Raw genomic sequence first — 15,828 nt, 5'->3', positions numbered from 1 at the left:
TGTTAAAATAAAACAGACGAGATTCTCAAAGATAAAAATTAATGAGATCAGTTTTGTTATATCTGAACACTCAATACTGCTTCTCAAATCTCAGAAATAATGAAGACAAACAGAAGAAACATACTTGTTTTTGTAATTGTGTTATCTTCTCATTTGTAATTTGTGAATGCTGGCTGATTTTTTTCAGGTCTTCCATCTGATCTTTTAGTGTGGACACTACAGAGAAATTACACCATTAATACATCAGATTACCAAAAATCCTTAGTGGTTTTTGTTTTGTTTTGTTTTTTACACAAACACTCAAATTCTTGGCATATAATAGGTCTTTCGTTGACTTTTTTCTTCTTATATACATTTTTAGGTCAAATTCTGTGCTTGCAGAACAACAACGCACACTATAGAGAAGAGAATTTGAAATAAGACAAAAATATTGTGTTCCCGTTAAAACTCAAATAAAAATAAACTCAAAATTTGTGTTCATTATTTGAAAAGATCCCTTTAAAGTTGCATAGCGCTTAAGATGCTAAAGTAGCAAATTATTCTCCAAAACACATTATACACCTCATCAGTGTCAATATTTGGACAACATAGCATACCTTCATTTTCCACATTCCGTCTTTTTTCATTCTCTTGTTCAATTTTTCTTTGGTAGTCATTTATCTTATGTTGCAATACCATCTTTTCCTTCTCAATCTGAGACACTGTTGATTCCAAGTTCTTTCTTTGATTTCCCTAAAATTAAAAGCATTGGTATTTTCTATTTACATTTTAAGGAATGATCCCTAAACCAGTATCTCTGCAACTAATTAATCAAGGAAACTGATGCATCATTTCCAGTGAATGAGTTTCTTGCTTCCTTGAAAAGGTTTTCAGAAAAGATGGCTTTTTTAACTTCTACATGATAAATTTAGGGAATTACTAGAAAAGTTATCATTAATGTGATTATATGTAAGTAGCTATTAAAATTATTATTAAAAGAAAACATAAGGACTCAATAGAAAATAATCTGTACATTAATTTTTAGACTAACTGATTTTGATAAACTCCAGAGAAATTGTGATGAGCAAGACTAAGCAAAACATTTAGCAGAGGAAACAGAATTCAGCGTGACTTGCAGAAAGAGAAAGTTTTTGAAAACGTGTACAAACAAAAAGATATCTCCCAATGCTACATATTGAAATGTGATTGTTTGGTCTCAAATTTAAACTCAGAACAATTTTTTTAGTCACAGAAGAAATATCTTAAATCATGAAAGTACTATCCCCATTCTTTACCCAACTAAGAAGGCTTCAGTGAGGAAAAAAATTACCTCTTCATCCAGCTCTTTCATTATCTTGTCTAGCTTTATGTTTGAAGATCTGAAAATTAAAAAAAATCATTTAAGGATCATTAATCATTAAAATCATTCAGAAGGATACATTATACATCGTGTTTTTCTAGTGAAATAATTTGGGACCGTTACTAAAGTGAACATTTAAATTTTGTCTAATGCTATTTTTTAATAAACATTTGAAATTGAAGAAAACAATCAATCACTGGCAATAAATTGTAAAATATATTATTAAGTATTTATCAACTTTGCTGCAGATTATATATGCAAAACTTTAGGTGCTACATTTTCTTCCTTATTCTGCAAATGTAAAAACAGTGTATGTACACGACAAGCTATCATTAAAGTTAGAATACCCTGGTGAACTGCTAAAACTTCCTCTAGTCGTGAACTTTCCAAACACCTAAAATGGTTCATTAATTCAACAGCAGACAGCTCCCTACTATGGATAAAGATATTTGAATAATATTATTTAAAAGTCTCTCTGTTGAAGCAATGTATTAAAACATAGTACTATACAGAGAGTGAGGTTAAGTGCATAGTAAAACCTCAGTTAACTGGCAATAACATTGCATCTTTGTAGCTATCTATCCTTTGTAGCTAGCTATCCTTTGTAGCTAGCTATCCTTTAACGAGATAACAAAAAGGACCCAGACGATGTTACCTGGCCGGTACAATAAGGAGCAGTTACAGCAATGTATCCTATCTACTGACTCTGCAGTAAACAGTATGACGTATCAGAAGACACACCGTTGTGCTCTGACAACTCGAGTAGTACTGCAGGAAGACAGTTAGTGAATATCTTTCAAGCAGTGTACGTCCTGCTTGTGGAAAGCAATCAGAACACGTGAACAGTGAAGTTGTGTGTAAGTAAGCAACAGTGTCACACAGTCTAAATTCCCACCAGACCATTTTGGCTACCAGCTCCCATGTAAGTAGCTTGTACAGCTACACACTATGGTCCTAATTCACAAGCCTAAATTCTTCCTATATCCTATACTTAGCGTTGCCTTCTGGCTTTATACAGGCCTTGAGGACAAGACTTCAAAAGGACCAGCTAACTGAAGGGGAATTTAGTTTGCATGAACCTGAGTAAAAATTTCTGACTATCAGAAAAGAAGAATCCCAACTGTTTGTTTTAAGTGTAGCTGCAAGAAATAGGGAAATTCTCATGTAGCTACTTCTTCAACATGGTAGAAACAAGACTTTAGAAGCAAATAGATGTTCTTATCTATCAGTCACAGGAAAAAAAAAGGAATGTGGTTTTCCAACAAGTACCAGACAGTTAATTTTAATAATCCAATATATGTCATATACACAGTATTTCACGTTTTTTAAAAAATCAGCATGATCATTGCGAACCTCAGTCCAATAAAACATCTGAATTCATAGATATGGGGTAAACTCAAACACTCAAATGTTCAGAAAGAATGTGTGTTACACGGGCACCAATGAAAACAATACATTTTCTTCATACTATATTCAAGAAAACCATTTAAATATTGTTTTAGAATGACTTAAACCTGTGCCTGGAACTCTCTTGGAGAACTACAGTACCATTCTTAATGTTATTCTGGTAATCCCTAAAGCAGTAATACAGAACTGAAGTGTTAGATGTATTTAAATTATGTAAACAATTAAAGTTCAAAGTCTCACCTGCACTTTTGCTCCATTTCATCTTTCAACTGCATTTCATTATGTAGTTGTTCTTCCAACTCATAGATCATCTTCTGCATATTTTCCAGCTTTAAATATATATTTGTACATGAAAGAACATGCATTAAATTTAAAAACTTCAAAAAAGTTTTTCAGAATATTCAGTACTGCTTATGTTGCATCACAGCTTACTCACTTCTCTCTAAACACTAGATTTCTACCTTATTAAAATGTGATCCCCCCCCCAAAAAAAATTTCTAAAAAAGTTAATTACAAGAAACAACTTTAATATTATGCAGTTTTATCATTTGAACACACTTAAAATTTTAGGGTTCTGAATAGTTCCATCCAAATTTGTGGGGCTAAGCTAAGTCAAATCCTCCTTGTTTTAAGCATCTTCAGAATCAGACTAAAGATATTACTGCAAAGATGTAAGAAAGCATTTTAATTAGTCTCAAAATTTCTTTTTCTAGCATGAACCACCACATGTATTTTGCAACACATCTTCAAGCTCTCAACAAGTTCAGGAAGCAGAACCAGGACTGTCAGTTATTAGCAAAGGGGAGGAAAATGCTCTATTTAGTCAGAGATAATTTTTATACCTAGCACTGTAATAAGGTTTGAAAATAGTAACACATTTCAGATGTTAATACAGAACATTACTGTATAGCATGTACTGTTTGCCAGCAAGATAAATTCAGAAATTCATTCTTTTCATGTAGTCTCAAAATATCTACCTTCTACTGCACCTCTGGGCACACTAATCCCACTTCAATGTCAGTAAAATCCTCAATTAATAAGATGGTGTCAACTTTGAGGAAGCTTATTAAGTCAAGCCCATGCTGATTCACTCTTTTAAGCCTTTTTGCTGATCTTGTCAGGATTTCAGCCTTATTTAGGTTTCCCACATTTCCCTCAACACTCTTGGAACTGCATAGAGAATTACACTCCTAACCTAGACTCTCTTCAAAGCAACATATTCAAGTGGTTCTGACCCTTTGCTTTCTCGTTCCTTGTTCTGGCGTCAAAAACTCTTGATAATTGCCTGACTCCTTTTGCACAGTCACCCCGGGAAAAGGAGCAACAGAACAGTTCCTCCTACGTCCGTCTCTTCCTTTTTTCCTTTTTGCACAAAATATGCTTAGAGAAACTAGAACTGCTCACTGAGATCATGAAAAGGAGACAAATTATGTTTGTCTCCAATCTTTCTTGATAGCAACAGTAAGTGTTCTCAACAAGGACTGCCCTCTGTACAGTCCTGAACTCAGATTTCAGTTTAGAGACGTATTATAGCAAGCTTTATCCATATTAAATGACAAAGTTACAGGTGAGATTATTTTAATTCCAGGCAGGTGTTTTTCTTACTTCCTACTTTCAATCTGTTCTCCTTCCCATCATAGTAGGAAATAAAGCATGGAGCACTCAGGTGCTCTCAAGAACTGGAGATTGTTTCTCATTTCCTCCTTTTGCTTTCTTCCATGTTCTTAAGCTGCTCTGAAGTTTTCAGAGCAAGAACACAGACATGGCGACTGGGGACTAAGCAGAAACTATGTATTTTATATATTCACCACTCTATTCTATATATTTACCACTACCTATCACAAAGCCTTGAGAAAGCAAGGAAACACTGGAAGCAATAGACTTCTCAGCACTTAAGAGACCAGCTCTGGAAAACCAATTACTGGTGTGACATAGAACATAACACCATGTGGATGAGACAACAGTTGTAGACAAAAACCACAGAGATGGCCTCTAAATCTAAACTTTGAGGAAAAAGGAAGGAGGACCAGTACACAACACATCAATCTCCTTGGTATGAACCACTGAGAAATCAAGAAGCAAGACTATTTAAAGGCTAGGTCTCACTTTAGTAAAAAGGGACCACAACTAATGCACAGAAATAAAGGATAAAGACGTTTCAACATAATTGCTCTTCCATTTCTTGGTTACTCATTTTACAGCCCTTCCAGACAGCCTGCATAAAGGAACTAAATGGGATGGATGAGGAACAGGTCCAAAAAGACATTTGGCAACTGAGGCATTTCTGTACTGACTCTTACTAGTTTGGACCTCTGTTGCATCCTCTTGCTTCTTTCTGTCTGTGGATGCTTTATAGTGCTGTACCCCAAAGGGCCTAAGCTTGCTGAGCAGCCTAATTACAGACAACAGGCTTCCAGAGAAGTTTTGCACAATCTGATATCAACAGACTAAATAATACCTTAAGAAAATCCTGAGTTACAATGAACTCAGTATAAATGCATTCCTTTATGTTTTAGTTTGTTCTCAGTTTCCGTTTTGAGTAGGAGGTGAAGGAGGAAAGGAATATGGAAAAGCCTGCCTACAGCAGAAAAGCAATGAAAAATCCGCCTGGAACTGCCATACTTTTTTTTTTTTTTTTTTAATCACCACAGCATAGTGTGTCTGGTTCTGCACCCTGAACCATGAAGAAAACCAAAGATCCAGTGCAAAAAAGAATCTGTTAATCTCCTCTTCCTTAACATATGAATTGTTTACAGGTGGTTATGGTAGCACTACACCGAAGTAAATAATCAGATCTTCAAAAAGGTTTGAAATTCAGTTAAAGGACATTGAATTCCATTTTTCTCCAACTTCATGGCCTACTTCTGTGAACTTTTACACACTTGCAAAACGCAATGAATTTCTTGGAAATTTCTGGCACTCAGTCCCTCACAGAAAACACTCAATACCATGCCAAAATGCAGCCAGACCAGGTAACATCTTGTGTTCTATTTCCAGAACTAATTAATTTGCTAACCATTTGTCAACAGTACTGTTTTCATTGCAGCACATAATGAAAGAAAAACAGCTGAGAAAGAACTGTGGGGTAAAAATACCTTGTAGTAAAGACTAACATTTATTTAAACCTCTCTATATCACTCATATCCTTCCAGAGCTTCACCTCCCAAACCTGTTAAAATCACAAGACATTCAAATACACCTGACAATACGGACAGGGCTCTTGAGGGATCTTTGACTACATGCAGGTGCCTGTATCCCACTAATTATGCCAAGTCCATTCAGTAACTCTCTTCAGAGTCAACCAAAGGCCAGCACACAGCTTTAAGTATCTGCAAATATTTGAAAGTCTGGCTCTGTTTTTAATTTTACCTTATCAACAGCCAAATGTTTATGAGGAAAACACAATTTATGGAACACATCAACATACATAAAGAAATCAAGACACTTCAATGCTTAATAAATTCAGTTAGCCCAATAAAGTACATAATCAGTTCCCCTGCCCTTTACAAATTTTCTCTGGGTAATACCATATATCATTAAAACCTTTATATTGAAAGTTTAAGAGAAAAGGGAACGCGCATCGATACCTACTTCTCTTCTACTTTAAACAGAAAACATAACAGAACAAAATACTAACAACGTAAATCATAGTCAAAGCCAAGAAGATTTCTTTTAGAGTTATTTACCATCTTTTTGACAGTGTTTTCTGCTGGAAAGAATGTAATTTGCAAAATATCAGACCATTCTACGGGAATACCTTGAGTTACACCAGAACTTACACAGAATACAAGCAGGCCTTGTTTCCAACACCTCAGCATACCTTCCTGGAAACCTGACTGCCAAGAAGCTTCAGAAGCAGTAACTGAATTACCAAACATTTCTTGCTAGGTGAACTACTCTATAAATACATATTCTCAGTGCCCCGATTCCCAATAGCTTGTGGGACACCCTTTGGAAGGAGCAGAATGCCCAAGCTTGGTACATTATCTGCTACCTTCCACTTAGTTCACAGGAAGCCCAGCTCCAGAGTTAAACTGGCGGGTTGCTGGAAAGCCCAAGCTTCCCATCACACTCACGTCCACGCTCCATGATTGCCACAAAGCCAGCACACACCTGGGATCAATAAGGCACTCTAAAAATTCTGCTTTTCCAATAACTTCAATAGGCAGGCCTTACTAAACAGTTAAAATTTATGGGTTGGTTTCCCATATTTCAAGCACTAAAATAATTTGAGACATTTAGTTCTCTATACTCTAGTTTATTCCATATATGCAACAGATTCTTTGCTAGGATCTAACAAAGCTGAAAATCAGTGAGACATACCACACTTTTATCCACACTGGAGCCTGTTCTGTTATCATTGGAATTTTCTGCAGAGACTGCTAAATACCTGTAACAAGATTTACAAAGTTTTATTTTAAGAATCATTCAAAAGCAAGGTTATGAAAAAACAGAATACCACCATCCTAAAACATAACACTCAGATTTTTTGCTCCAAAATGTGGAAAAACAAATAGTAACATAAATACAGAAATGAAAAATCTGATTATAAGATTTAAGCACATTTAATTGAAAACCTCACATAATTTATTGTAAAGGGTAAAGCAGAAAACTGTAGTTGAAGACCTCCAGAAAAAAAGGATTTCTGCCAAATACTAATGCAACCACTTTTCTTTTTTTTTTTTTACTAACCATTAAAAAAAAAAAAAAAAACCTTTGCTTTCCATGGTTACAACAGTCTCATTGGCTTCCATCCCATAAATATTTACTCAGGCACTTACACAGCAAGTAGCAGCAATGAAGCAAACTCTGCAGAGATTGTGTAACTTCCAACAAAGTTACTAAGAGTTCCATACACAAAAAGTTTGCCCTGAAGCCAGTATTCTTATTTTACGTGTTTTCTAAAAATACCACAAATTTCTATTTGTCATGATTCTGAAAAGTCAGGTAAATAAATACAAGTTGTTATCTTCAAATTCCTTTGCTATTTGATGTGATATGATAACTGATCTAGAGAGACATAAAACACCTCTAACTGCATCAGATTATGTGAGGAAAAACTCTAACACGTGAACTGAGGAAGATGGACACATCTTTTTTGTTTCACATGCATATTTTCACATATACAAAAACCTCTTCAAGAGACCAAGGAGGGTAAAACCAAAGACCTCTCCAAAGCCAAAGTCATATTAAACATCAAGACTGCTTTCAGACAAATCAAATGACAAAGAGGAAATGGAAGAGTTCCCTACAGAAAGGGACTTGCTGTCTTGAGTACAAGAAGCCACCATATTTTGCACACCGGGGCTGTTGAGCAGTGAGAATGTGATATTTAAACAGGCACAGCACCAGTTCCATCCGCATCCAGAAAAGAACACCGCAAAGTGTTCTCAGCTAGTATTCCAAAATCTCTGTTATAGGTGAAGTTCAATAATAAACAACCATATTTCCCAGTTTACAAGCAATGAGATTGCAGCTGTAGGAAGTATTCCAATACTAAAAGACTACTACTTCCTTTAAGGACAGAAGTCACATCATTTTCCTAGATTTCCATTTCTTTAAAAACTCTTCAGCATACATGAATAAGATGAAATCGAAGGAGGGTGGAGATAAATGTGCAACTTTTTTCTAAATATGCAATTTTTTTAATGTTTGAACTATTTTCAATACGAAAAGGGAATAAAACTTAGGATTACAGGTTTAGCAAGTATGAATGGTTGCTTCAGAATTTTCAAGGCTATCACACCAGCAGAGTATTATGGGACAAAATTTAATTCTAGGACAGCATTTTAGTTCTAGTAAGCCTACAAAGTTATGATAGTATTTAGTAGCAGAGTTCTTCAATAACAGCAAAACACAGCCACTTAGTTCTCTAAATTCCTGATACTGTCCCCCAAGAAGGAAGAGGGGGAGAGAAGAAATTTTGTTATTAACAAGCTTCTGTATGCTACTTCACCTTCTTGATAATATAATCCAAAAATCTTCCTGCAAGGCAAAAATTAAGAACTCTAAAATTCTAGACTAAAATCAGAACAGTAGGTGAAATTCCTGAACTGCTGAACTGACACAAACCCTATGCAAAGCTTGCAAGTCCTTCTATGCCTTACTATGCAAAAAACAACAACAAATCCAACTCTTTGCAGAGATGGAAAGAATTTCACCACAGGCTTGGAAAAGTGGTTCCTCTTCCATCCAAGGACGAAAGCCAGATTTATTTCCTTTAAGGCTTTCCTATCCAGAAATGCCATTAAAATGAATAGGCTCTATCTGACATGGTCTACTGGAAGTTTCAGCCCATTTTAAGCCTGACTAACACCCACTACAACTAAAAGCAGCTTTCAAAGTAAGAAAAAGTTATCAATATTTTTGAATGTAGATATAGCTATCCATAGTGCCTACAATAATGATGACTGTTGGAAGTATGAATTAATATAATTTTAACTGATGTAATTTAAAGTCTTCTAACCAACAGTGAAAACTGTAAGACATCACAATCTTACTCTGCAGTGGATGAGTACTTCGGAAAAAAGAAAAAGGAAAATAATGAAGCAGGTAACAGGCAAGTAAAAAATATTTTATTTCTCGTAAGCCAGGGTTTAATTTACCACATGCTAAAACACTGATGTAAAGTATGGAATCCTCATATACAGCTCAGGAACAGTAATTCGCCGTAAAACAAAGTGACATTCATATCCCTGATTCATGACTCTACATATATAATTCAGTGCTCTGCAGGCAGCTCTGCCTAGTAGCGGCAACAGCGGATTTTTCTTGCTTAGCTTCTGCCATACCACTATATAATATTCTTAATGCAGAATAAGACATTCACAAATTCGATGTGATATTTTAAGGTACTGATGACTAGCAGTACTGGTTATCATTACCAAAATGTCAAAAGAGTATCATTTATTAGGATTCTGAATCATTAATAAGATTCTGAAAAGGCTTGTACCTAAATACTGGCCAAGAGTCAGAAACAGTGTTGACAAAAGAATACACCATTAGCTTGCTTCCTGCATACATACCGACGGTTGCTGTAGTACGTAAATCCTACAAAAGGAAGTTGGTTGCCCACAAATGCTTTTGGTATGGGAAATGTTTCTTCCTCTCCTTTGTCTTCTTCCAGGTCATCAAAATTACTAGTGTCAATGTCACTACTTAAGTCAGGCACAACTGGTGCAACAGCTAGAAAAAAAAGCAGAATAGTATGATAACAATCATTGTATTACTCAAGTGACAAATCAAGAATTTTTGGGAGGAATTTCTCTTTGGTGTCTAAGAAAAATCTCTTTCCCTGGTACAGAATAAATAAAACTTTAAATTCCATGAAAAAGAAACATGGCAGTCCTTTTGCTAACATAATACATAAGTAAGCCAGATCACAGTCTCTGAGAAAAGCATTATACTCACTGTCTCTGAGAGTTTCCCAAGCCCACTGATCATTTTTGAAGAAAAGGTGCCGTTTAATTTCTTCTACGCCATTTCGTCCTAGCCTCACTTCCCTGTTAAAGAGTGTCTTGGTTAAGCATGGAAGATTACATAAATTATTCTGAAGGAAAGACTCATTCTAAGGCATAATCTAACAACAAAGACAAAAAATTACCTCTCAAACTAAGGTAAGGAATAGACATATCTCAAAGTTTTCATATGAAGATATCTATAAGAGCACATCAGCTACATTTCAGAACACAGTCTGGTTTTAAGTCTGGTCCATAAGAAGTCCTCCTGCCGCTGTTTCCACCATCCTGGACTGGCTAGGCAGCTGCCAAGCAGCAGCAAGGTTCCGCTCTTTCTAGGAGTTCATGCTGTTGTTTGAATCCCATTGCAGCGCAGCAAATGCAGCAGCCCCCCTCCTTCGTAGCAACAGTTCTCAAGCAAAGGTTACGCTTATGTTAATAAGTAGCATGGGCACAACAGGAGTGTACTCAACAAAGTGAAACAGACCTAACACCCACATTTCAGATGGGCTTCCTTTGGGCTGACTCCACCCTGATCCTGAATGTCCACTAAAAGCTAGGGGCATTCCTGAAATGCGCCTTTTGCTTTAGCTTTATCCAAAAGGAATCTGTTTTGCATGCCCCTCAACACCGTGCAACACAGACCAAGGTAACAGTAGCTGTTACGAAGATGTAACACTTCATATTCGAACTAAATTTATAAGGTAGACATACCCATAGTAGCAGCACTTCCCTTCCCCCAGTATACATGCTACTACCATAAAGAGCAGCAACAACCATTGGTGACTCCTCTCCCAAACGCTCACTTTCATTGAGCAGTTTAGAAACCCACACAAAACAAATATATAGATATATGTGTTTTTTCGGTATGAGAAGAAATTCTCTTAACGAAGGCTTACTTTCATTTTGACTGAAGTTTAAACCTTACCTATCAGTTAAAAAGGCACAAATAAGGTTTTTTGCTTCTTTAGAAATCTCATTGTCATCAGGGAAAGTAAGGGAGTTCTTATGGTTCATAATCTTACTGTATGTTCCAACCAAAGAATCTGCATAAAAAGGCGTATCACCTGAAAAAGCAATGACAAAATCAAAAAGCAGATCAAAAGTGTTGTAGATTCGATTTATAATATTTGAACTACATATGCAACAATGGAAGGAACTAAGTGAACAAGAGGCAAGGACAAATGTTTGAGAACTGTGCCAGAATATTTATAAAACATATTCTGTAAATACCATGATCAGTAAACCACAGCTTGTGTCAGAAGAGTAATAAATTAAACAGTTAAAAACAACAGTGATTTTAACATGGACTCTAGTTAAGTAGTGTAGTCAATTCTGATTATTCTACTACTCACCTACAAGCATCTCATACAAAAAGACTCCAACTGACCACCAGTCGCATTCTCGCCCATAGTAACCATCACCGCCCTGGGACTTCAATACTTCAGGAGAGATATAGTCTGGTGTTCCCACAGCCGTATCACATCGTACCATGCCTTCCTACAAAGAGGAGGAAAACAGTCAGGCCCGAATATAAGATCCAAAATTGCAAGCCATTTCCAAGCATTTACACAGTCTAAGCAACATCAACAGATCAACTTTTGTCAACAAATGTTCTTTTTTAAATGGGTGTTTTAACATTTTTAAATTCTAAGCTACTAAATCCAGAACAAAGCACCAGATTTGTCAAATACACTGAAAGTTACTTTAAAAAACTCAGTTAATATCCAAGAATTGCATCTACGCCCTGTAAACACTGCATAGCCTCTCCTGCTCATGCCAGTATAAATGAGTCATATACTGACGGGATGTACCATAAACAGGGAAAGCTCCCCTGTTAGCATGAATGGGTCAACATCAGAGATTTTGCTGACAGGATCAGCAAGTGCAAGTTTTTCCACATCCAACCAAATATACTTAATGCCAGGAAGACTAAATGTAGACAGGGCCTTGAAACACTAAGCAGACAGACTTCAAAACAGGTAACAGGTGAGAAGAATGTTTGACATTCCTCAAACCCCTAAGAAAGGGCTGGCAGAACAGAGACCAGTCACACTGGAGCTGGCACGTAGAATAATGAAGCTGCAACCACATGCCCCTTTCCAGTGCCATTCAGGCACTTCTGAAATAATCCCATGCCATTTCTACAAATGGATCAGTAGAAACACTTGCATAAAAATATATAACTAAGTAAATATAACAAATATAAATCCAGTGTTGCATATGCAGCAAATCCAGAATGCACCTCAATTAATCTCCTATGCTGAGCAGTTTCTCTCCCACAGAGTAACCTTTCTCTTTCAAAAGACTAGAGGAACCCAAGACTGGGCTCAAGACTACCCAGCTAGCTTTGTTTAGAACAGCACAAATGTAATGTGTTGTTGACGCAAGTTTACTTCTGTAATGCAAATATACAGCAAAGTTTCGTAATATTTTTTCTTTTCTTTTTTGGCACTTACAGCTTAAACACTAGGATAATGTTTTTCTGTATGTCAAAATTCCTCATGGTTAAGAACACAATCAATCAAGGATAAATCTGTATTAAGTCAAAATAAAGCCAAATTTTGTGTCAGCTATTCTACTGAAGTGGACTGTTAGTGACTTGAGGCAACTCCTTGAATTTGTACACATGACCTGCACTTGGTTTTCACTGGTGCTTTTTACTTATGGCAAGGCAGCTAAATACAGTGATTTATTCAAAGCTCCTGGAATACGTTGAGAACACAATGTACATATTACACAGACTCTAAGTACCACGTATTTCAGATTGTTTTCCTCATATATACGTGCAGGCTGACACAAACCAATCAGAGTTTTGTATAGGGAAGAACAGTGCTTCACAGTATGTGAAATACTGTTGCAAAATTTTTTTTTTTAGTGACCTCAGGATACATTTTAAAATATAAATAATTCTGTGACATTCTTTAACCTGTTTCCTTCAGATTTGCCCTTTTGCTGCATCACCATATGGCTAATAAGTACAATTGGGATTCAGTGACTTGTACATCAGTTTTGATTCTTTCATTACTGACACACTACATAAAAATAATCTCACTTCTTTGCATTAACTTTTGATAACCAAAGACTTAAATAATCCAAAGGATCTAGAGACAATCAAAGGCTTGACTTCAGAAAGTTTCTCTAGAAAACAGTACAGAAGTTGATACAGTCTCTACTTCACGAACCATTTCCGCATTCCACATTGTCATTGGAAAGGGTGTATAAAGAATAGTAACGGGAACAGAGTGGAACTTCCGACTCTTCTCATCTAGCTAAAAAGTTTTCAGTATATTTTCTTTTCACTGTTAAATATGTTTTCCTTTCACAAACAGAAAAGCTAAATTAAAAACATGTTTACCTTGTTCATCTTCATACAAGTACCAAAATCTGCTAGTTTTAAATGACCAGCTTTATCTAGCAGCATATTATCAGGCTTCACATCTCTGAAAGGAGAAAAAGATATTTGTTTAAAAGTACGTAAATCAATTTAATTTATTAAAACAATAATAGTCAACTATTTTTCAGATGCAATATTGCAAGGAAAAACACCAACATGAAAGCGCCACTATTTCCTCCATTTTTTTCTGCTTTCTCTAAGTATCATGTCAGACACAGACTGATGAACTGCAACATTTAAAAAAATTATAATGGATGTAGGAATACAGTCTTAAGTCACCAAATTTAACAAATCTGGACATTAATGTTGAACCTCAAGTTCCTAAAAAACACTCACTGGTTGAAGTACCTCTCCGCTAGGATCCAGCTACAGAAAAAAATCCATTCTGGTTCTGAGTTAGCTATCTCAAACAGACCTTGAAAACATAGCTTCTTCTCTGTACCACTTCTATTTTAAGGGAACAAATGGATGTCACTTTCAGAATTATATTAATGTGAACAAGTATTTTTCCATGGCTCAAAAGGAGTATTGCCTTATGCCCTTTTCCACAAAGTACCTCCATTATAGAAAAAGTTTTCATAAAGTAACTGGTAATTATTATTAAATATACTGAAGCAGAATAATAGCAGGAAATAATTATCAAGAAAGCACTAACATGAATTTCAGGAGAAAATATATGTCTGGGACCTCAAAGGAGAACCCTGCCCATAACTGTGAAATGAACTTGCAGTGGAAACGTATCAGTATAATCACAGAATAATTTTGGCTGGGAGGGATTTAGTAAGACCCCTGGTTCAACTGCCTGATCGAATTACAGCTAACGAAGTTAGATTCAACTTCAAAGTTATATTAGGCTCCTCATGGTCAAATCCAGTCAAGTTTTGAATTTTTTTCAAGGATGGAGATTCCACAATCTCTCTAGGACTCTCTTCTACTGTTTTACCACCCTCAGAGTGAAAAAATATTTCCTAATGAATAGCTAGATATTCCCTTGCTGCAACTTGTGTTATCCATGGCCTTTCATCTTTTCGGTGTGCAACTTCAAGTCTGGCTCCACCTTTTCATAAAGTCTTGCGGGCAGCTGGTGACTGATGCTTTCTCTCTCACCTGAACACTGTTCGTGTTGTTAATGAAAACATAGTGCTGACCCCAGTATCAGCCCTCTGAGGAACCGCTGGTAGCTGACTGTTGGCTGGACATTGTACTACTGAGCACAACCCTTTGTTCTACCTATTCAAACCATATCTTTCAAACCTGGCTACATCAAAAACCTTGCTAAAGCCAAGACAAACAACACACGCTGATCTCCCCTCATCAGTGGAGCCCATCATCTCATCACAGAAGTAACTGGGTTGGTAAGGCATGCTTTACCCTTGGTAAATCCATGCAGGCTGTTCCCAATCACCTTCCCATTCACGCGCTTGGAAATGGCGTCTTTAGAATTTACTCCATAGGATTCCCAAAGACTGCCCTTAGGCTGATCAGCCTGCAGTTCCCCTGATCCTCCCCTCCTTGCCCTGCTCAGGGAAAGATGGGTGTGTCATTTGCTTCTTGCCAGTCATCAGGAATCTCTCAATTGCCGCAACCTTTCAAAGGTAACAGACAGCAGTATCATAAGGATACTGGCCAGCTCCCTCACGACCCTTGATACATCCCACCTGGTGCCTTGGACAGGTGTATGTCCAGTTTGCATAACTGGGAGTCAGCTTGATCTTCCTCTGCCACAGTAATGCTTCACTCTCCCAAGCTCTGCCACTAGGCACAGGGACCTGAGAGGCCTGAAAGCAGACCTTATCAATGAAGGCTGAGGCAAAGGCAGCAGCCTCAGCCTTTTCCATGTCCTTTGTCACTAGGTCTCCGATCCATTAAGCAGTAGGACTACATTTTCATCAGTTTCCTTTCATACCTCAGATTTGACCAGACTCACTCCGGAGGAAAACAAATTCCAAAAAATCTGCTGGTGTCAAAATAATCTAAATTTTCAGGAAAAAAAATTTGCTGTGCTGCTGGCAGCTTCTAATGCCTGCTTTGTAAAGCTTGCAATACACATGTACAAATAGTCCATTCAGCCAGACAATTTATCCATTAGGTGCAGCATAGCTACCTAATTAATGATGCTCTAGATCCTACTCAAGCAACAGGTTTTTTTTGCTTTGCTTTTGCTTTTTTGCAAAAGCTTACGCATTAACACTGATCTTCTGGCCAAATTACAAATTGAGAATTTATAT

General features: G+C 36.6%; 1 protein-coding gene across 3 annotated transcripts in view; it reads right to left on the bottom strand.

Annotated features, from left to right (window-relative positions):
• ROCK1 (Rho associated coiled-coil containing protein kinase 1) overlaps positions 1-15,828 on the bottom strand; it is a 93,100-nt gene that overhangs the window by 36,955 nt on the left and 40,317 nt on the right. For all 3 annotated transcript variants that reach the window (XM_087755302.1, XM_009471233.2, XM_087755311.1), the window contains 10 exons: positions 13,562-13,646; positions 11,559-11,703; positions 11,132-11,270; positions 10,157-10,248; positions 9,772-9,931; positions 7,070-7,136; positions 2,987-3,075; positions 1,310-1,358; positions 597-732; positions 125-216 (listed from right to left, as the gene is read on the bottom strand). In XM_087755302.1, the coding sequence (XP_087611428.1) occupies positions 125-216; positions 597-732; positions 1,310-1,358; positions 2,987-3,075; positions 7,070-7,136; positions 9,772-9,931; positions 10,157-10,248; positions 11,132-11,270; positions 11,559-11,703; positions 13,562-13,646 (1,054 nt within the window). The remainder of the gene's footprint in view (positions 1-124; positions 217-596; positions 733-1,309; positions 1,359-2,986; positions 3,076-7,069; positions 7,137-9,771; positions 9,932-10,156; positions 10,249-11,131; positions 11,271-11,558; positions 11,704-13,561; positions 13,647-15,828) is intronic.

Source organism: Nipponia nippon, unplaced genomic scaffold, assembly GCF_047370975.1.
Source record: "Nipponia nippon isolate SJK-2023a ecotype South Korea unplaced genomic scaffold, ASM4737097v1 scaffold_1, whole genome shotgun sequence".
NCBI lineage: Eukaryota > Metazoa > Chordata > Aves > Pelecaniformes > Threskiornithidae > Nipponia > Nipponia nippon.
Note: the sequence above shows the minus strand (reverse complement) of the source record. Positions and strands in the feature narration are given on the sequence as shown.